The following is a 22,298-nucleotide window of genomic DNA, read 5'->3' as shown; positions in this document are numbered from 1 at the left end:
GTAGTACATCATATTTCTAATAAACTTCGATTTAGTTATTGGAAACATACATATAAAAGAATTATTTGGTGGCTCGATTTCTTCAAATACAGTGTGTATTTAAATGGTTTGTTTCCTTAAGAAGTTAGATATATCCTTTTTTTAAATTGCTGAGAATATTATAGTATTCATTTATTTTTTAATCTTATTTTCGTGCTGAATTGTTTTAATCACACTAATTCAACGTATTTCTGACCAAAGAAAATCAGATCAGTTAATTAAAAAAAATTCACTTGTTACTGAGTTTTCTGCTCCTTGAAACTTTCTCTACTTACATATAGAGTTTATTCTTTATATTTGTAAAAAAAAAATTATTTCGTATACAACTTGTATTAACTTTTGTGGAACATAGATTCACACAGACCAATAATTAATTATTTTGAATACAATACATATTTATATTCTAATGTCTTGAAATGAGATGACACTTTTGTTATCATTGATCACAACTTGATTATTCAATTTCATTATTTGATGAATTAGATACTCAAGCATTCGTATTTTGTTTGCCTTTTCAAATGAAAAGGAAACTGTTTAAAAATACTATTTTTTTGCGGGAATTAAAAATCTTGGTTGTCAGGATTTAGATTATAGATACTTTTGAATTAGGATTATTTTGATCAATGGTTAATTTATAATTACTAATTCTAAAATGAAACGTTTTATTTAGCCATTTCTATTGTTAGTCCCATACTAAATATCAAAATTAAACTTTTAAGTTGCTTCAAATGAATACATTTTACGATTTTTAATTTCAAGTTAATTGAAAAGAATGGTTGAGTTTCATTCATTCACGATATCATACCATAAGATAGAAAAGAACTCTGTTCGTTTGAGATGAGAGCAGTCACTTAACACAAAACAACACACATCAACTCTTCTTGAAAAACTGTACATATCGAAAGCTTTGAACACGTCCATGAAATGGGTAAATTGTGAACTGATCTGTTCTACAAACAAAACCTTAGATGCACTCAAACAATTGGAACTTATTAAGAACTTCCTAAAAGAACAATAGCATTTGCATTACCAAATTAGTGTTACTCAGGAACTTATTAAGTACATCAAATATACTGATCTAATTTGGATGTATAGTAATGAGAACCATATAAGATACCATAAAAACCAGCGTTCAGAAAACCTCCTCCATTGTGAATGAGTGCATTTTTTAAGCCGGACAAATGGTTTTGAGATTGGTTCTACGGATTATTCACCAAGACCAAGACCAAACGCCGCCTTCATGTTGGACTTTAGGGCGAAATGAAGCGCGTTAGAACTTGGAAAGTGAAAATATATAATAGAGAACTTACAGCAATAATAACTTGTCAGATTGAATAAAAAAGAAACAAGCAAGAAACCCCTTCAACACTCAAAATTAGATATAGGCAGGATTTTGCTGGATATATTCACTAGCTCTAAGAAAACAAACAAAGATCGATTTACCATAGCAAGCAATTTAGACACCAGAGACAGATCTGTAAAGCCAAAACTATGGGGTTCCGGAAAGTCCAAATCCACTTTTCAATCCGTGACATCCATCACAATGTAATGACTTTAACTTATGTTCTCACATTTACGCGTAGAAAAAACAACACTTGAATACTGCACAACACTAAAACTGTTGACAAAACCAACGTAGTTAACGCAGACAACCATGGCAAATTTCAAAACTGATGCACTGACCATAATTCTACAAACCGCATCATGGATGCCAAACATGTTAAGTTAGAAGACTATAGCCAACATGCTTGTAACAAATCCATCGATCTTTAGTTTGAACGAACACAAAATACATTTTCAGAGAAATAGACCAATTGTATAGAACACTAACAGCTAAGGGTTAAGGATTCTCACTCGATCTCCGCCACGCTTGATAGCACACTTATAACAGTCAGCTTAAAGTCTGGTTAACCATATTTTTCTGTATAACAGAGAAAAATAACCTATTCCTAACAGCACTTCAAAGAAGAAAGCTGCTGAGCAAATACTTAGGAACTTCAAAGAAATGCAAACAGAAACAAAGTTTGCATATAGTACCTCAAGTGTGCGATTCAAGAACTAAGTTAATACCTTCCAGAGCAATGCAGGTAAGCTCCTCAACCTGCTAGCTTTGATACTGCAGTGACATGTGCAGAAAAATCACGGGGACTGACAAAAGATTGAATCTTCAATACTGATTAAAAGAGAATAATAAGTGACAGAAGTCAATTCTTATTACACATTCCTTTGAAGAGTGATGATACTTCTGAACAGCAAACTAAAGAAATCTAATCAATTCAATAGCCAAAAATAATAAAAAAGAGAGAAAGAAAGCTTGAAGCTCGTTGTACCCATAACAATGACATCACGAGGCGAAAAATAAACTATTCTTGACTACTAGTAAGATTATATAAACCACCAAATGCAATCTCTTGTCCCTGCACTTGCATATAAAATACCTCATACAGCATACAGGCTTTTGGCTGCATAAAAGTTCTCTCTGTTTATCCAGAAGACCCATTTTTATTTTTCAAAAAGCTAATTTTTAAGAATTTCGTGAGAACATCTGGTAGCTTTAGGTCAACAATTTGGCGGCAGGAACATGATGGGACCCATAGTGCCACAGATAGACACATGATCTTCAATGGCTTAAAATTTTAGCATTGAAATTTGCATCTATCGGAACCAGCAGCAGTTGGAACTTACACATACCCAATGAAAAAGGTCACTTCATTCATCAATAACCAAACACTACTTATATTAACAGAAAATCCCAAAATAAAAAGTCGACAGTTTAGCAATTTCTTCTGGAACTATCAATAGTCTAGCAATTGCACTTAGGACAAGTTGAAAATAAAGGGGAAAGTGTAAAACAAACCAGGCTTACAAAGAAAGGCCTAATTGGTAGGATCCTCAATGATTTAGGCTAAGCACACTAATTAAAATGGCCAACACTTCGAGATGAATTTTCCAAAAATATGCACGCAACAAGATACTGATACAGAAAGCTTCAAAACATAATCCTGATCCTGAAAGGCTTTTGCAATTAATTAATTACCTTTGAAAAACTAACGTAACTGTCAAATTCTTCACCAACGAGAAGCAAAGACCGCCCTTCCCTTCCCACCAACCATCTCTTGCAAACACAATTCAAATATTAAAAGGAGATATATTGGAACTATGTAGGCAGTAAATCCATGGTAATCTAATATTATGAATAAAATTTATGGCCAACAGCCTAATTATCAATAGGAATATGTTACACAATTAGTTTCTGCTGAATCTGATCTTTTTTGCAAGAAAACAACAATGTTCCACACCTTGCCATGCAAGCCGTGTCAGTGAAGCATTTTCTATATGATGACCAGAGGAGAAGAATTGACGTCAAGCTGCAATAGACTTCTTGACAGAATCAAAAAAAAAAAAAAAAATACATATCTTGAACCAGATAACCGTGAATGCCCGCTAAAATAGCACTAGCAATCATCTGTCAAAACAAGATTCACAGCCTTCTTCCCTCACCTCAATCAGGTCCAATAGTCAGAGTTATTAGAAAAATAACTTCAAGGCAGCCTTGGCCAAATTACCAGATCCGTTCTCTTAGCCAAACAAGCCAGATGTTCCCAATTCCCCTTGCTGCAACTCCTTTCTACGTTGCTCCTCTAAGGGGTCTGGACTCTTCATTACTCTCCGTAAACGCCTAGACAGATGTCATAAAATACCATGACTATTGTTTAGATTAGTTTGCATGGAAGGTAAAGCAAAAACTCACAAGTCTAACAGTTGTCATACCTGTCCTGAGCATGCTGAGCAGGAAAAGTAGGCATGAATTCTTTTGACTTTGGAAGAGGAACTTCTGAGAACCATTCATGATTAAGAGCGGCCTCAGCTGTAATTCTCTGGATTAAGACAACAAATCTTAGTGCGATGGAAGTGGATAAGGAAATAAAGCAGAGCTGATCAGATAATTACCTTCTCAGGATCGTAAGTTAGAAGTTTGTTCAACAAATCAAATCCTGAATCAGAAAGAACTGGCGAACCGGTAAATGATGTCGCCGGGAATTTCTTACGCAATAAGTTGTACCTGAAAGGAACATGCCCGGGGTTAAAACGTGCTATGAAAGAAAAGTAACTGGAAGGTCACCAAATGAGGCCAGATAGCCAGACCAGAATCACCCATAGCTGGAAGCCTGGGAAAACAGTGGGAAAAAATAAGAAAAATGTGATAGATAAAAACAGATTTAGTAACACCAACAATACTTACTGGTGCTTAACAAAGTTGACCCTTACTCCTGGAAGCTTGGAAAATCCAGGCCAAATCGTTTCATTAGGCGTGCCTAGAGTTCGGAATATCTGTAAGATTTAAGATAAGAGCATAAGCATGCAAGCAATTATATTGCAAATAGCTAGAATGTGCATTCGCAAAACATATAATATTTATTTTTACCTTGTCAAGTTGATCGACTTCAGTTTTTCCATTAAACAGTGGTTGCTTTGACAATAATTCAGCCATAATACAACCCAATGACCACATGTCAATAGCTGTCGAATACTTTCTTGTTCCCAAGAGAAGTTCAGGTGCCCTGACAATATGCATGAACAAAGTTTAGAAAACAAAAACATACAGCATAACATATATTATTGTTTACCTGACAGCAAATTTTTATCGCCTATCATGGCATGCATCTCCAAAACATACTCGGGAAATGAATGCCTCCAACTATACAAGAGAATAGGAGAATGGATATAGATAGTCATGTTCAAGAGAAATACAACTAACCTGTACCAAAGAGTAACAACCATATGTGTATACGTTTTCAAGGGGCTCCCATATTGACGAGCTAGACCAAAGTCACAGATCTTCAACTCTCCTTGGTTATTCATAAGTAAATTTGATGTTTTTAAATCCCTATGGAGCACCCAATTATCGTGAAGGTATTTAACACCCTCCAGTAACTGAAGCATCAGGCATTTGACTTCACTTTGACTAAATGGCTGTTTCATTGTCTCCATGAGTGCTTTTAGATCGTGCTCCATGTACTCCATTACCATAAAAATGCTATCAAGACTACTGCCCACCACCACTTCCTTTACATCGACAATTGAAGGGTGGTGAAAAGACAGAAGAATGTTTATTTCTCTCAAAGAAGTCATGGGAAAACCTTCTCGTTCTTTTTCCATTTTTACCTTCTTCAACGCAACAACTTCCCCTGATTTCTTGTCTCTGGCTCTATATACAACACCATAAGTTCCTTCATCAATCTTGTTCAATCTTTCAAATTCATCAACACTTCTACAGCCTTGAAGCATATTTACACTACGTTGGGTAGGATGGCCACTAGGCTCTGCTTCCTCGGGAGATTCTGTCTCATCCTCAGAATCAGTTTCCGACCGGCTACTGCTAGTATCCATTCTATGAATTTCATCACCAAGATCCATGCCTTCATCCTTCTCAGAATCATTACCAAGGTAATGGTTCGCACTAGATGATCGAGACCGCTCACCACGTTCCGTCGATTCAGATGACCTTGTCCCTGCTTCAGAGCCTTGTCTCTTCACCTCCCCAATCTCTGGAGTTAATGATTTTCTTTGTACTTTGCTGCCCTCCAAGGACTCAGAAATTGGCGTTGTCTTCCGCCTTTTGGGCATTTCCTCGTCTAAAATTTCACCTTCATCGCCAGGAGTGTTGTTCCCAGCAGCCCATCTAGAGGATGAAATGTTTCTTGTGGGAGCATAATCATCGTCCCCAAAATTTTCTGCTTCAAGATCATTCTGCCATGGTTTCCTAAGTGAATCAGAAGATGGCATCCTTGGTGAACCATTTGCGAAGAATTCATCTGATCCAAGGTCCCTAGCAGAAGATTCAACAAGAGAGGAAGGTTGCAAGTACTCGGGATCCTTACTTGTACCATCTGCCGTATGCATGGCATCAAGAGTATCCAAAATTTCATTAGGAGATGTCTTCTGCCCCTTTGGTGACGGCACAGAAGAAACTGTAGCAGCCTTGGCAACCTTATTTCTTGTGGAAGTAGTCTCTTCCTTATCGTCTCTGTCCCAAACAATTGGTGAAAACTTCCTCTTCTTCTCTGGTGGAGAACGAATACCATTCTCCACCACCTTAGCCGACTCACTATTTTTAGATCGTAATCCGGACTCGGTGGCATCATCAGATCCACTCTCACTGGATAGCTCACCCGGCTCCCTATCCATTGTCCTGACAACTAAAACCTTTTGCTTCAATCCGTGAGAAGCAATACCACCACTGCTTCCAGAATCACTTTTACTCGAAGATCGTAAACTACCATTACCCACTTCCCTTTCCTTGATATCCTTTTGCCGGACCCTAATTCTGTCTCTAACATCCCGACCTCGACTCTTATTGCTTTCACGGTTACCGCTCCGCCCCCGTTCGTATCCTTCTTTCGCAGTTACATCAAAACTGGAATCGCGGTCCTTCATATCATAGTCTCGATAACCCCCCATTCTCCCCGCAGCCATTGAAATACCGAACCCGACCCAATAATCCCCGAAGAAAACCCTAAATCCCCAATTTTTTACAATAAGAATCTCCGGAAATCGGCGGAAAAAAAAATACTGAATCGAAACCCTAAATGAAAAAAAAATAATTCAGATCGCGACTGGAATCGCGAAGTGAACAGGAAAAGAAGTAAAACCCAACAAAAGACTCGTCAAATTCTCAACGAATCCGGGTATTGTAAAGGAAAAGTGGAAGAGCGATTCGAGGATGAGAAATATACCCTTGAAATCGATGGCGCGAAGTAAAAATTGAGCTAGGGGAGATTGAATAAATTGAATCCGAACCTCGAAGTGTAATCAGGAAAGTAGAATTGAATGAAGAGAGGTATGAATCGAAGAGAAGTAGCGGAAGCGAGCGAAGTCCTAGATAGACGCGTTAGAGAGAACCCTAGTCAATCGAAGACGAAACGACCACGGAGTCAGATGAAGAGAATAAGGAAAGTTTGTGATTTTGAGTATACTAATACCACATGGGACGGTCTCGTCCAGATGCATTTGGCCCCTTTATTTACGCTAAATCACATTACAATACCTTTTCCAAAACAAAATTGGAAATATATTAAAACTATCTAAAAGTATTTAAAATTTTATTTATATATTCATATATACTTCATAATTATTCTTAAAATTCTTATTTATTATAATTATCTTCTAAACTATGTATATACATATATTATTATTTTAAAGTTTCATTTCTTATTTTTCAAAAGTATAGTGGTATATTTATTAATCATAAATATATAGGATATAAAAAATATTTTTTTGGTTTTTTTTTTTCTGAAAGATCGTTTAAATTTAAATAGCCAAATTTAAACGATTTATTTTTTATTTGGTGCTTTAGATTTGATTTAGTCATTTAGATTTGGTTCCATCTATTTTTTTAATTCTTTTAGAACTATTTGTTTTAAATCTAAACGACAAAAAAATAGAAGGAAAAGAAGAAAGACCAAGCACGCACGCAGCTATAAAGAGAGGAAATACAATACACAATAGCGAAAAAAAGAGAATGTAAAAAGAGAAAAGGAAAAGAAGAAGGACGATTCACAACGAAAGAAGGAAATACTATTCGCATATAAAAAAAAAAAGATGGAAAGACATACATGAAATATTTAAAATATTATGAACTATATTATACGGGCCGTAAATATTTTAATAGTTTGTTACATTTATGAAAATTTACCATATGTTTTTCATGAATAAAATAACAAAATGAAAATTACGGCCTTTCTTCCTTTTCTCCTATGTTATTTTTGTTTTCTTTCCATCATCTTTCTTCTTTTCCTCTTTTTTTTTTCTCTTAATGTTAATTGGTTCAACTTTTCTTTTTCAAACTAAGATCGTGTAACCAACCCAAATCTAGAAATATATTATGTGCATTGCAGACAGGTGATGCGACATTTTTTATTTTTTATGGACTTTTTCATTTTCAATAATTTTCCGTTTTCTTGTATTTTTTAAAAGATGAAGTATAAAAATTTATTTCTAAAAAGATAAATTGAAATTTTAGTAATGGATGAAATGTCACACCAAATACAATTAAAATTTACTTATTTGATTTCAAAATGAAGTGTTTATTTTCAATTAGAACTTATATATAATTGTTTTTTTTAATATTAAGAAATATGGTTGAATTTTAAAAAAATGGTAATTTAAAAAGACTTAGGATGTTCATTTTAAAAATTAAACCAATATGTTTACAAATTATAGTAATATTTTATATTCTATCAATACTAAATATTGAAAATTACAAACGCTTATAAATATTTTTAAATTTTTAAAATATCATCGATATTTCTAGACCTTCATAAATAAATAAATAAATAAATAAATAAATATATATATATATATATATATATATATATATATATATATATATAATTTTTGTTCATATAATAATATGGACAGAAATTAATAATGTTCTTTTAAAATGTTTTTTTTTAATTTATAAAAACTACATTAATATTCATCTTAAAAAAAAAAACCAAGTTTAAAAATGCTACCATATAAATTAATTTATTTATGTCTTTTTTAACATTGAATTGATATATGCTATTTGAAGTTTATATGTAATTGAGTTTATACATTGGTGATTACTTTTATTTGAAATTTTTGTATTCTCCGACGTTCTAAATTGTCTATTTGATAGATATGTTCGATAACTTTCTTTAACCTCTCAAACTAGAGTTCATACATTAACTTCATAAGCTTTCTATTTGGATTAACTTGAAAAAAATGTTTTTCAAAAAGTTATTTGCATCTAAATGTTTTTATTAAAAAATTAAATTAATGTCAATTTAATGTAAAGATGACTATAAAATACCATGTACTAAAAACTAATAAGAGTTAATGAAAGTGGTTATAGGAGTTCCGATGTTAGTGGTTAAACGTGGCAGAGTTGACCACCGTCGAAAGTCAGTGAATGTGGTGGTTGGAATTAGCATCAACATTACTGTTGGACAAAGGAGATGGTGGCCGCTAGAATGACAACTTTAAAACATTATTGATATAAACTTCTATCAACTCATATTTTCACCCCCCAAACACGAAAGGAACCAATTCTAAAATAAATAAATAAATAATATATATTCATATCGAAACTATCGTTTCATATAGATACCCTAATTTCATATACATATTTAAATTTCTTATGTTTCTCCAATTCTTCCATCAATGGTCGCAAAACCAAAACTTATCATTAAAATATTTCTTTAAAACTCACCAAAAAGACATAACCAAATATAAAAAAGTTGTATTTTGCAGATAAAAGACATTTAATTTCTAACTTACAACCTTGTTAAAATGTTCAAGATCTTCCAGGGTGGTTTTAGTAGTTAATATAAAAACATAGTTGATTAAAAGAAAACATTGTATTTAATTGTACTTCAAGTTATTCATATTTTATAATAACATTTCTCTCCAAAGCATGCATAGTATGGTAGTCATGATTTCATAGAGCTTGAAATCTTTTTAAAGAATGTAAGAAGAATGAATTGAAACTTCATAACAAAATGCATTTATTATCAAGTGGTCAAGGAAAACAACTTGTAAAATAATGCATCAATGAACGAATCACCCCATGTGATTTTCACTAGCTTTCCAAATTTTATGACATTTCAAATTTGCATATAATAAGTTATTTTAGATGAAATATGTATGTATTTACAATATATATAAAATAGTACCAAAATTGATGCACTAGTTCGATAAGTAACTACCTGGCTTTGAACAAGTATGTACTGTCACTAATTATAACAATTCTCCTTAGAAATCACTTAGTTCCCTCCAATCAATGAAAATGCTTTTTTTTTTTTACATTTTTTATTTATCGGGAAAGAATGTGAATTATTTTATGTGAATAAGAAAGAATAATAATTTAGTTTAGAGTTAGATCAGGCTGGTTTTATATGTTTCATTTTTGTTTCTCATTGGGTGAATGATGGAATGATGAAACGGGAACTGAGAAATGGGATTGAGAAGAGGGTAATGACAGCCACAGAAAATAGCCTTCTTCCTTTTATCCAGAATTAGTTAAGAATAAAAACCACAAAATAGGAAAACTACATGAATCAAAATGGACTTGTAGCAAAAGCAAGTGCCATTAGAGCTATATCTAAAACGTAGGTGCTAAGAACTATACGTTTGTTTTCTAATTTGCTGCAAGTGTAGCTGCAGCTTGATGATGGTCCTATTGCACTAAATACAGCAATAAATCAAACAATGATTCTGAAATATCTCATCGATCAAATGTTATGTGCAGACCATATTCACAAGAATAAGTTGATACTGAAGTTTTAGAGCAGATAGCTTTCATCAGTGACAAGATCAGGGCTACAACTGCCTTACCTGCTTGATCTACTTCAGCACAATGTTCAAGACCTTGTCATTATGATCATCAAATGGCCAATAGAAGAGGTGACAATACCAAGCAAGCCTCCAGCTATAACCTGTAATCAAATAAAATGTTAGCCTCACATTAGAAAAGAAAGAATTGCCTCAAAAAAAAAATTCAACCAAACTGAATCTTGAATAAGCTATTCTCGAACTATACTTCCAAGGTGAGAAAGTTTTCGGAATCCTTGCATCTATTCTAGAATCTTGATAACATAAAAAAGATACAAATGCACATCTATTAAGTGTTTTAGGTGATCTTTCAAACCTTCCCAACTAGAAACCAGAAAGTGCCAAGACATTGCTAAGCATTCATGAAACCAGCTATTCAAATGGCAATCTATGTTGTAAAAGTAACAATCTCCCATTTTGTCTCCAAGTAGATTTATCAATTTCATCATCATATGAAGGTCATGGAAGCCTGAATTTGCGGTAAATAACAATTGACCATTTCATCTCAAAGTTGATTCTTACCAGCAGTGGTGGATTTAGAAATTTTGTAGACAGGGGCTTCATATCAAGGAAGGAAAAATTGAAAAATAAATGCATGAGATGGAATTCAAATTTGAGACAAAAGGGGAGCTGGGACATGCATTTACTATTGAACTAACTACAATTATTAATATTACATTCGTTTTCTCCATATATATATATTTATATAAAGAGCATAAAGTCAAGCAAACAAATACAATTCAATTTAATGAACTGTGTAAAGGGCCAGATTTTATAGTAGCCTATAAATCCTATTTGATAAGATATTAAATTAACATGTCGATTTCATAGAAAAGAATCAATTACTGTAGAATGTCATCTTAATGGAAACCTGGGGAGGGGTGTGTCCAAGAAGTTCTCGCAATGGTCTGCTCTCAGCCAAAGGATGCTCAGCAGGAAGCTCATAAACAATTTGATTCAAAACCTAAAATATCAAACTAGTCAGGGTATATTAAACAATGAAAGAAAAAGTTAAGCTTTAAGACATAACTCCAAATAAAAGCAATTAAGGAGTAGCAGGAAAAGGAGGAAGAGGTTTTTTTTAGGAAGCATATAACCTCTGCTTGGCGTCCAGCTTGTAATCTCACACCAGTTGCATCGTACATTACCTGTCACCAATTTTTTTGTATTTAACATCTTAGAATCGTTCAAGAAAATTCAAAACTTAAACCATAATGGTTGCCATAAAATGGATAGAGAGACCATACAACACATGCTAGGATCAATGCAACAGCAAAGACTGATGCTCCAAAGCCTTCTTGGAGCCCAATAGCTATAGCAAGAGCAGAAACAGTTGAAGAATGAGATGAAGGCATTCCACCGGATCCTACTAGTTTCTTAAAATCCCATCGTCTTTCCTTATACCTGAAATATCACAAGTGGTAAAAACACAATACATTGTTCTACACTGCCGTGATAAAAGTCTTGAGAAAAAAATCCATGAAAGGTTTTTGCACGGATGACCCAATTCTAGAGGTGTTAATGTGAAATGGCTCAATCCTACAAAAATGAATGAAAACTGACATTCTTCTGATGTCCCATCACACAATCACATTATAGACGTCTCTCACTCCCCATCACAAAATAATCTTGAGCCCTTGCATAATATTTATTTCAACCGCAACATTTTTAAATTCAACTGCTGTTTTCTTTTTAAATCAACCGTTGATCAACTGGTGATTAAAAATGAAAATCGCATTTAGGCTCCAACCATTTTGCAATTTGTGAGACAACCCTTATACGATAATGAGATGGTGACTTGCTCTATGACGTAGGCAGAAGTTTAGTTTTTATTGAATTTTTAGAATTGGGTCATCAATATAAAAAAATCTCTTTCATGGAAAGTTATCACTAATTCCCCCTAACCCCACAAAAGAAAAAAAGAAACATCAAAGCCTTATCAAAGTGCTTGTTAATGAAGCTATAAACAAAACAAATTTCTAATTAGGGCGTTAGAGGGAGAACAAATAACATGGGTACTGAAGAATTTTCTGATAGTAGATGCAGAAACCAAACAGTACACACAAATGCCTCATAAGAACACGAACTATACAAATTAAAAGAAAACCTAAAACAAGCAATACAAAACAACCCATGAACAAACAAACAATCCATATCCTCAAGAATGAACAAAAGAGAAACCAAGATTCAGGAAAACAAAAGTAGAATAGTTAAGCATCAAATGGGGTTTGCATTAAAATGCCTAAAAGCAACAAAAACAGGCAAACCAGTGGAGTTGGATCGGATCGGAGTACATACCAGGAGGTGAAGAACTTGATGGACTGGGCAATAGCGAAGGCAAGGAGAGCAGAAATGAGAGGGTAATTGGTAAAAATGGTGGAAGAAAAAGAAGAGGGGGTGTGCGAAGGAGGCCCGTTGATCAACGACCCTGAAGAAGCCGTCACATCATCCATTATTGGACTGGATCGAGCTGGGATTGTTGGGAATTTAGAAGAGAAGATGGAGAAAGGGAAGAAGGGAAGAAAGAGGAAAATGGGATTTGGGGGTTTTTGTTGTTATGCAGAGAAATGGTTAGTTGGACAAAGGAGGCAAAAAGGAGCGATGGGTCAGCTTCGATTTGGCGAATTCTACTTCTATGTTCTTAGTATTATTATTCGATCGACCAACGGTTTTTCTTTTTTCGTTCTCCCTTTACCATTCCCAATTGGCTCCTCATTCTCTCTCTCTATACTCAATCACTGAATATGCCGTTTCCTAGAATATGCTTTTTAATATTTTTTTTTTTTATTATTTCCTCTCTCTCTTTTTTCCTTTTTTCTAATCCAATAAATCAAATTTGCTTGAAGTTTTTCAAAACATTTCTATTGTCATTTCTATCGTTAAGCTCATTTTTTTTGCAAAAAGATTGTAATTAATGTAATATTTTTCAACCTTGTTTTATATTCCACTATTCGGAGATAAAAAATTCCACTATTCGGAGATAAAAAGGTAAGATATGAATTATATAAATTTTAAAAAAGGATGATTTTGGTTGTGCTTAAAACTGAAACATATTTTATCGTATTAGATTGTGATATTTTATATTGATGGTTGAATTATACTCGTATAGCAATCCATAACCACTTCATCGTGAACTAAATTTATAATTTTACTATTGTCGTCGTTGTTATTATTAATTATGGTCCAACTAAAATAAAATTCAAAATTTAATAGTAAAAGTAAAACTATTTTATCCATTAAGATATAATTACTATTGTAAATTCAAATTCTCTCTTATACGTGGTGTAATACTTCAAAAATACATATGCATATATAACTAGATTGAACGATATAAATCTTAAAAGAAAGATCGAAAACTCATTAGATATCCAAATTCGTTAAGCTAAACCAACATAAATATATACTTTTGACTAAAAACCATAAAGTATGTTCTCTCAACCTAAAAGATAATAAGACGTATTGAATCTTCCATTTCGTATATTATTGATCTAAACAAAAATATAACAAAAGTAGAGTTGAATAACAAGTTCAGGAATCAAGAAAGCATGTTTTTATTGCATATTCTCGAATGTTTCGTACCCCCAAGCCTCAGTATAAAAGTGGATTAAATTTTGCAAGAATGATAATTATAAATATATATTTTTAAAAAAAAAATGACAAAAGAATAAAACCCTTCACCATGTAAAGATTGATATTTAAGATGCTCCATCGCTTACTCTCTTGTTGTAAATGATATGAATACAAGAGAAGGAGAACAACCACGATCCATCTGAATATATGAGTGTATGTTCTCCTGCAAAGACCAATTAATTCATAAGTGACAGAACAGAGATCATAACAAATAATTGAACGAGAAATATATATGAAATTCTCTGAGATCAGTAACTCACCGACTCCATTGTTCTACCTTGTAAAAATCGTTTGCATTCATGACAATTAGGTTCGGTGGAGAACAAATGGACCATCTGTTTTCTACCCTTATTCCACAAGTTGCAGGCCAATTATGGCAATGGTAGACTGATGACCAAATTTTGAACCAGCAACTGCATAGCCTTTGGATCTAGATGCTCAAGAACAGTTTTAAAAAACTTCCATCTATTCATAAATAGCTAGGATGCAGCATCCTTCCCGACAATATTCACGAGCTCAATCGTCGCTGCTTCCATTACTGCCTCGAAATTGACATGTGTATACCTACCCCTACCATCCCAAACGCTTAAAGTCAAATTGGTTGCTTATCTTTCCAGCAACATTTTATTTTCAATGTTTAATTACAGTGTCGGACTTTCTTTCTTCCTACGAGTTTAGATAAATCCAAATTTAGCTGATGTAAAAGCGGTTCATCAGCTAAGTATTTGCTAATGATGACTGGTGCTGTCCTTCATTCTCAATAAAGTAAAATAGTACGAAAGAGTTCGATTGAAACTAAGAGAAATTAGGATACCAGAAATGCGTTCTTGACCAAACTGTAGAAGGATAAGCTGGGCTTCCAATGCCATGCATAATCCTTGCAACGGCTCTGGGAGTGAATTTTGCTTGTGAGTTGCTCTGTAGAAAAACCTGTTACAGCAGAAGGTAAGAGCTTTCTCAACAACCGAGCATTAACCTGTTTATCTGGCAGTGCACTTACTTTTATATCTGCTCGGAGGAATGGGCTGCACATAAATAATATTGATGTAAGCATGATTACATACCTCAAATACAAACAAGAAATGGACAAGAACGAAAGTTAACATTTTTTTTTAAAGGACATGATAAATAATCATGCTGGTAGTATCACTACTACTGCATAAATAATCCACTAGTCAAATTTCGTTTAACTATTGAAATCTCTTTTCACTTCTTCTAGTTGTACAATCAGAATTAGTGCTTGTACTTTGTACGTACCTGCTCTGGCTCATTTTATTTGGAGTATCATAAGTATCACCCTCCTGGAAATAAGAACAAATCTTTTCTTCTAAGCATGGAGTCTGCTCGAAGTTACAGCAGGCTTCGGTCTTCTTTCCACACAAATTTATAGCACAAGTCACCGCATCAAACATGGCATCCAGCTTTCTAAGCTGAAAACAAAGTCGACCGGCTTGATTTAAAGAAAGCATATAACATCCACCCAGAATGTCAATCTACGAGTGGTCGCTCACAAAGAGTAGAAAGGCTTGGTTGCATGTAAATTACGAAGTCTAAACAGCAGTATTTTCAATTTTGGCCCTAAGGTGTTGAGGATGGAGAGTAACAACAATACATCTGAATACAAATTTTGGTGCTTTGACTGAAGAAATACAAATCAACAGATGTAACGGAATGCGTCAAACATTTTGGACTTTTAATATAAACAAAGTAGCGTAAGGTTTAAAAAGTTGTATTATATATGTTACTTGAATAACAAATAGGTGCAACTTGCAAGTGTCTTGAACATTTTTTGGATGAGAAGTATAGATGAAAAAGATAAGGCTCCACGACTACTAGTTTTTCTGTCGGTATCACGGCCATCTATTATGGTATTATGTACAGGTTTTTCGCTTCCTACACTGACTATAGAAACATGAAAAACATGATTTCGAATTCGGATTTTTGACCTCCGGAATAGTCACACGTGAATAGATTAACAAATGCATAGTAAAGTCAGAATTAACCACCTTACTAGTCTGGATCTCGGACAACCATTTTCTAAGATGCGCTGACAGAGAACAAAAATCTTCAGGGGTTTTCAAAATTGTATAACAGTAGGCCAGATCCTTCATCTCGTACGTTACTTCTCCCTTCAACTAAAACAGTTCAAGAAAGAAACTAATTAGTACATAAAAGAAGTGGACAATAGAGACAAAATTACAACGCGTAACACTGTAACACATGCTATAGCTTCTCAATAACTTTTTAAATCACATATCCCACGGCTAAAGGATAAATGAAACCAACGCTGCATTTGAATCCATTGATATCAATGAACAATTAGTCCAACCTGTTTCCAAATTATAATAATCGGTGTAACAAAATAAATAAAATTGAAAAAGAAGATAACAATCAACCAGGCCTATTTAACAGGCATCCACTCATCTTCAATACTTCAAAATGAATATTTATGTATTGTTCAAATTTGATAAACACCGGTCCATTGAGTAATTCAGAGTAATTTAACTTTTAAAATGCAAGGCCAGGCAATTCCGTTTGAAGATAAAATAATTCAAGTGCACTGGCCAAATTTTTTGAAATGGCAAGAAAAAAAAATTAAGAGAAACGACAAGCTTTCCATTTACAATCAAACGAACCTTGAGATTTTGCAAATGATTTGAGAGACTGGTAGCTGAAATCCCAATACTATTGACCACCGTGAGCATGTCAAAAACATGCTGCCCTTGCTTAGTTTCAGACCTAAAGTTCCCGAATTAATAACCTGATCCAAAAAGAGAATTTTTTTCCCAAAGGTGCATGGTGTTAAATTGGTCAAGATAAAAACTACTCACTTCTTCAAAATTTCTGCAACAACGATATCTTTGTCAGCAAGCATCGCTGGTGAAGTCTGCACCAAACACAGAATATACAAAAACATTAAGCACCTGATAAATGAACCAATCCTAAACTTTTTCCAAATATTGATCACAATAAAGGACAATGCATTTTTTGAATGCATGGTACAAGTAGATCGTAGATGGATCAATTATGCTGATTACAAGAATATTGACAATATGTCTGTAGTGCACCACTGGTTAAGTGAAAAGCTGTAAAAACTATGGTAGTCCATTCTCACGAAGCAATCGAACTATCAATTGAGCTTTCATAGTCGGAAAGTGAGAACGATAAAAGAAGTCATCGAAGTCCAACCTTGTGAAAATTCAAAGAGCACGTCACATTTAATTGAGGAAGTAAGCGCATATAATGCATTTCTCCCAGCTCCAAGTATGTTAGAATAGTAATCATCACCTGTCACAGATAAAACCAAGTGAGAAATCAACTTTGCCAGGAAAAATAAGTTCGGACAAATTTGGCAAGGCACCATTTTCAGTCGAAAACTTCTAGCAGAAAAAAGGATCTCCTTGGCTTCTATATTTACACCACTATCATATTACTCTATATTTCTAAAAGCCATGAACATGTGGAAGCCTGGAAAATGTAAGGTGAAAAAGTTGCATAAGAAGGTCTTAATTTAGATGAACTATCTCCATTTTCATTAACTAAGAATTGTGTCTTGGGAGTTACGAACTTCAAGAAGTATATGTTATCCTCACCAACTAAAACATTGACTTGAAATTTGAATCACACATAAAAATCTACTTCTAGAATATAGTTGCTTTCCTGCAATCTCTAACTTGCTTTGGTTCCCTAAATTGATTGGAGACTTTGAATGCTTCACGCAAAAGAATGGGTTTGTTTCTACCCCTTTCTTGATGTGTGTGTTCTCTCTCTCTCATTGGTATCATATTTCTCCAAATTGTAACTAGTGCTGTTACATTTTTTTTTTAATTTATACTTTTTTTTATGAGAAATGAGACAAATATATTAATCAAAGTAAGAACACGTCCTAAAGATCTTAGCGATGTCGATTTTTAGAGATTATGCAGTTCCTCGCTTACAAAAGATTTCACTGATGCTAGACTTTCCTAATTCTTCATTTATTAACATGTGCAGCCAATACATATTCATTTAAAATTGTGACTATATCCCATAGAGATAATAATTGTTAGATTTGTCACCTCAATGTGCTAAAGTAAATACATTAGAAAGTTGCAAAATAGTGAAGGAAGCGACCTCTTCTTTCATGTCAAATTTACGTGATGCAGGTTCTTTGACTATTGAATACACCTTTCCACACAAACTATTGTTACCAGAGAACACTTCACTGAGGAATTTGTTTATGTTGTATTCATCGACTCCATCACTGTTCATGCAATATTTCGAATCAGTTCCCAAATCACATAATCCTTGTATAACTGACAAAATTAAGAAAAATTATATCACATGACCTGTGCATAAGACTTCGAAGCTTGAAATATGTGTCATTGTCAAGAAATAAATGACAGTAGGATAATCTACCATCCCGGCCAGCACGCCCTATCTCCTGCAAGAAGTATACAATTAATCTATATACATGATGCATGCCATATTAGAAAATGAAGAACTGGTTGGAAGAAAACCCACTTGAACATACTCCTCCAAGCTTTCCGGCATGCTGTAGTGGATCACCTGAAACAATTAACTTGTACTTTCTTACTGTTCAAATACAATTGTTCATATAGTGAAGTACTCCAAAACCAATAAAAGCTAAATTTGATGCTGGAAAAATTTATCTAATGAGTACAATCTGATTTCATTTCAAGTTATTATAATCCTCCACAGCTAATTATTTATTACATTGCATGCACAATGTTGTGGAATTGATGTATACAGATTATTCAAAAATCAGATCACTCGCTACTTTTTGGTACCAATATCTAAAAACCAAGCTCTTATTTTTAATTTTTAATTTCTGACAGTCGCTGACATGAAGCATCTTTAGAGAGATTGGCGGATAGAATACTGAAAGAAGTTCATGCTATTACTTCATTGCTGGTCAACCACTTCAACATATCAGGAATATCCTAAGGCTGTATGCAGTTATAACAGGGAATAAAACAATTCGTAATGCTCCATAAATCCTTACAGCACCGACGTCCCTCTTGTCAAGTCCCATGCCGAAAGCCACAGTTGCAACAACCTTCAGAAAAAATGTCATTCAAAGCATTAAGAGAGAATAATTATTCATAACATTTATATACGCACATAAATATTAGAGGAATATGGTATCTCACCACTCTAATCTTGTTTGAACAAAAGTTCTCTTGTATGCGTTTGCGATCTTTAGCAAGAAGACCACTGTGATAACTCTGATTGGCAATAGTAGAAAACAAATCAGATTTACTTTTTAAATACCCCAAAAAGGTAATAGTCGTTAATCATAACTAGCTAAGTTGCAGAAGTGACCTTTGCGGAGATGCCATTATCAGATAAGTATCTGCTTACCAAATCAGTTTCTGACTGCAACATCAAAGAAGAGAAGCAATCACGGGTAGCTAAAAGATCAAAATCTATCCAGACAATTAATTAAAATTGAAGAAACTATTGGGTCACTGTGCAAAATAATGAACAAACTACATTTTCATCTTCAGAAACACTTAAATTATGTAGGAAGAGGACTTTCGACACTACCACACAATGAAACAGTACAATGAGATTGAAAAAGATTGACCTGTCATGGAACTGAAATAAACAGGAAAAATCCCCAAAAATGTTAATTTGATCGTTCCACACTCACTCAAAAGACAGATAGATCGCTAGAGGGTGAGCTTATGTTGCATTCAAACTTCCATGTACTCATATTAATATATTATTGACAGAGAAATTTCAGCATTTAGAACACTGAATACACAAACAAACCTGAAACTTGCAGTAGATAATAATGCTCTGGACTTCAGATATGGGAGAAGACTTGATTAGCCTCAGTAGATCTTTCACTCTTAATTTCAGCACATTCACCAAATCAAATTGAAAAGTTGAAAGAGTTAATCAAAAGGATCCATACAATAAAGTGAAAAAGGGTTGTTAAGGAGACAAATTAACTCTCATAATTCTATACTTGCCTGTTTGTACTCATTGACGCAGACAATTGTAGATTTTTCCTTACTGTAGTTCTTAGAATGAGATTGTCAGAAGGAATTTCTAACGCAGTCATAATTGCTTGCATAGTTGAAGTAGTTGCCGTTGCTGTCATTGCAAGAATGCAGTTAACATTGAGTTCAGCTCGAAGTAGAGATGCTCTTAGCCTCATATATGAAGGTCGAAAGTTGTGAGACCTAGTAATGTCATATTGAATAAAGTTAGATTAGTTCATTCATGCCATTACGTATGCTGAAAGCCAGAGGCTTCATAAGTGAAGTGTCTAAATAAGAAAATGATGCTGGTCTTGGTTCAAAAGTGAAATGGGAAATTGACTTGCCATTCAGATATACAGTGAGCTTCATCCACCACAAGAAGCGATACCACTAAGCTGCTAGAAAATATTGACAGAAAATCTGTGTTCTGAAACCTTTCGGGTGAAACAAAGAGAACCTGAAAATATATAGACAAACTTAGCCATCTGATGACAGATGTCATGCAACAATAATTATCAAGTCGCAGTTGTTTGCATTCGAACAATACTTGTATAACATTTAAATGCAAGATGATCATTCAATAGATTCATCAAAAAGAGTTGCCAAAAAAAAATCACAACAGCACTCTGCAACAAAGAGAGTAAAGGATAGGAGTATTCCCATGCATGTACCTTAATAGTCCCTTGGATAAGCAGCCTTACTGTTTCAGCTACTTCTTCAGATCTCTAAAAATACAAAAGAATGATCAAGTAAAGTTGCTAGCTCTTCAACGCTTTGTGATCATGTAAGTGCAAATATTGTTTGAAAAGCTTGGTAAAGAAATAGACTAAGGACTACCTGACCGCTGCATAAGACGGCACCCTGAATTACAGGTGGCAATTGTTTTAGCTGATCTATCATTAATGCCACCAAAGGACTAACAACAACGGTTATCCCAGGTAGAATCATTGCCGGTATTTGATAACAAATTGATTTTCCAGCACCAGTGGGCAAAACGACAATTGTTGATTTACCGGCCAGCACCATTTTGATCGCCTCTAACTGCCCATCTTGGAAAGAATCGTATCCATAAGCTAACGTCAACAACTGCACCAAGTTATCATCAGATGGGTCATTTCGCACATTGGATATAGTCTCTTCAATGGTAGTCGGATCAAATTTCCCACCTCCATTGCCCTGCTTCTGAGGATGCTGCGTTGTTTCTGTAACCAAACCATCCTCGTCGCAGAAACTAGCCGCCTCTTCGCAATTTTCAGTTTTTAGGTTCGTCTTAGTCTTTCTACGTGGCCGGTAACTACTCCGATCGCCATACTTTCTCCGGTTTAATTTCTTAACAAATTTCCGTTTCCCACCGTTCATGTTAAGCTTCACGAAGTTGCCTTCACCTCCACATTTGCGCACTTTGATTGGCGGAACAGAAACGTGAGTTCCAATCAAGTTAGGATGTTTCCTAACGGATTTCACCCGATTCCCGAGACTAAAAACTTCATCTTTCATCCCCCAATCAGCCGTTGAACAACCAGCAATCTCACTTTCAGCATTGTTCAGCTGAATCGGCTCCAACAAAGTCCGATTATCCTCAGAAGTCTCAAAATTAAGACTGGATCGACGAAATTTCATGAAGGAAGGCGACTTTGAGAAGAACCCAGCTGGAAGCATCTCCATGGATTCGGAGGACGAAATTGCGCGACTCTGATCAGACACCCGTCGGATTTGATACGGCAGAGTCGGAAGAGGAGTCCAATCGGGAGACGATTCTTTCTCGGAATGCTTCGCATCAGGTATTGGAGGCTGTTTAGCAACTCTGGATGAGGGTTTTAGGTGTTTCGAATTGGCCATACGCGGGAGTGAAGAAGAGGCTTTGCTGAAGTTAGGATTAGGTTTTGAGGATGAAGTGAAGAGAGTAGACGAAGAAGACGACGGCGGCGGCTTTGAAGCTCTGGGTGGAGTGGCGGAGACGTGAGATGCATCGGAATCTGAGTCTGAATCGGAATTCATGTTGTGTAGTGTCGTCGGGGAAATTGGAGGGAGAGCTCAGAGGAGCGGATGAAGAAGAGGAGGAAGAAAGGTTTTCTATTTGCCGGTATAAGTTTTCCCGCCAATTACCATGGGTTATCGGGGCGGACCACTTTTCATGGTTCTAATCCGAAGTCCGAAACCATTTACTCGGATCGTTGAAAAAATTATAATAATTAGGTTTGTCTTTTACTCTATGCTAAACCAAGTCTTTATATTGTCATCACTGTTGTTATTTATATTCAAGTAAATAGATAACTCTTG

The 22,298-nt window shown here is 34.6% G+C and overlaps 3 protein-coding genes across 24 annotated transcripts; all 3 read right to left on the bottom strand.

The window, feature by feature from the left end:
* Positions 1–1,039: 1,039 nt before the first annotated feature.
* LOC103488908 (cyclin-dependent kinase G-2-like) lies at positions 1,040–7,033 on the bottom strand. Of its 19 annotated transcripts, XM_051091252.1 has the most exons (11): positions 4,799–7,032; positions 4,466–4,601; positions 4,283–4,371; positions 3,991–4,102; positions 3,811–3,917; positions 3,541–3,718; positions 3,339–3,407; positions 3,077–3,154; positions 2,077–2,155; positions 1,894–1,960; positions 1,040–1,287 (listed from the first exon to the last, which is right to left on the bottom strand). In XM_051091252.1, exons 1-6 carry the CDS (start codon positions 6,514–6,516, stop codon positions 3,619–3,621), a joined length of 2,262 nt encoding a protein of 753 aa, XP_050947209.1. In that variant the 5' UTR covers positions 6,517–7,032; the 3' UTR covers positions 1,040–1,287; positions 1,894–1,960; positions 2,077–2,155; positions 3,077–3,154; positions 3,339–3,407; positions 3,541–3,618. The 19 variants fall into 19 exon arrangements, with proteins under 19 accessions (XP_050947209.1, XP_050947210.1, XP_050947205.1 ...); XM_051091253.1 differs by having other exon boundaries at positions 2,077–2,212; positions 3,339–3,718; XM_051091248.1 differs by having other exon boundaries at positions 3,339–3,718.
* Positions 7,034–10,039: 3,006 nt separating this feature from the next.
* On the bottom strand, positions 10,040–13,143 carry LOC103488911 (uncharacterized). 2 transcript variants are annotated; one of them, XM_008447859.3, is made up of 5 exons: positions 12,694–13,143; positions 11,643–11,799; positions 11,493–11,543; positions 11,267–11,359; positions 10,040–10,499 (listed from the first exon to the last, which is right to left on the bottom strand). In XM_008447859.3, exons 1-5 carry the CDS (start codon positions 12,846–12,848, stop codon positions 10,425–10,427), a joined length of 531 nt encoding a protein of 176 aa, XP_008446081.1. In that variant the 5' UTR covers positions 12,849–13,143; the 3' UTR covers positions 10,040–10,424. The 2 variants fall into 2 exon arrangements, with proteins under 2 accessions (XP_008446081.1, XP_008446080.1); XM_008447858.3 differs by having other exon boundaries at positions 11,242–11,359; positions 12,694–13,121.
* A 781-nt stretch (positions 13,144–13,924) lies between these two features.
* LOC103488910 (ATP-dependent DNA helicase Q-like 5) lies at positions 13,925–22,157 on the bottom strand. 3 transcript variants are annotated; one of them, XM_008447856.3, is made up of 20 exons: positions 20,856–22,155; positions 20,690–20,743; positions 20,363–20,475; positions 20,007–20,219; positions 19,804–19,882; positions 19,351–19,404; positions 19,179–19,253; positions 19,031–19,084; positions 18,529–18,573; positions 18,354–18,448; positions 18,139–18,268; positions 17,215–17,313; positions 16,857–16,912; positions 16,662–16,764; positions 16,032–16,160; positions 15,283–15,455; positions 15,026–15,050; positions 14,840–14,955; positions 14,286–14,595; positions 13,925–14,188 (listed from the first exon to the last, which is right to left on the bottom strand). In XM_008447856.3, the coding sequence occupies exons 1-19, from the start codon at positions 22,014–22,016 to the stop codon at positions 14,505–14,507; spliced, it is 2,865 nt and encodes a 954-aa protein (XP_008446078.2). In that variant the 5' UTR covers positions 22,017–22,155; the 3' UTR covers positions 13,925–14,188; positions 14,286–14,504. The 3 variants fall into 3 exon arrangements, with proteins under 3 accessions (XP_008446078.2, XP_008446079.2, XP_050947199.1); XM_008447857.3 differs by having other exon boundaries at positions 14,303–14,595; XM_051091242.1 differs by lacking the exon at positions 13,925–14,188 and having other exon boundaries at positions 14,567–14,691; positions 20,856–22,157.
* Between the last annotated feature and the right edge of the window lie 141 nt (positions 22,158–22,298).

Source organism: Cucumis melo, chromosome 10 (assembly GCF_025177605.1).
Source record: "Cucumis melo cultivar AY chromosome 10, USDA_Cmelo_AY_1.0, whole genome shotgun sequence".
NCBI lineage: Eukaryota > Viridiplantae > Streptophyta > Magnoliopsida > Cucurbitales > Cucurbitaceae > Cucumis > Cucumis melo.
The sequence above is the reverse complement of the archived record's forward strand: the minus strand, read 5'-3'. Positions and strand labels throughout refer to the sequence as shown.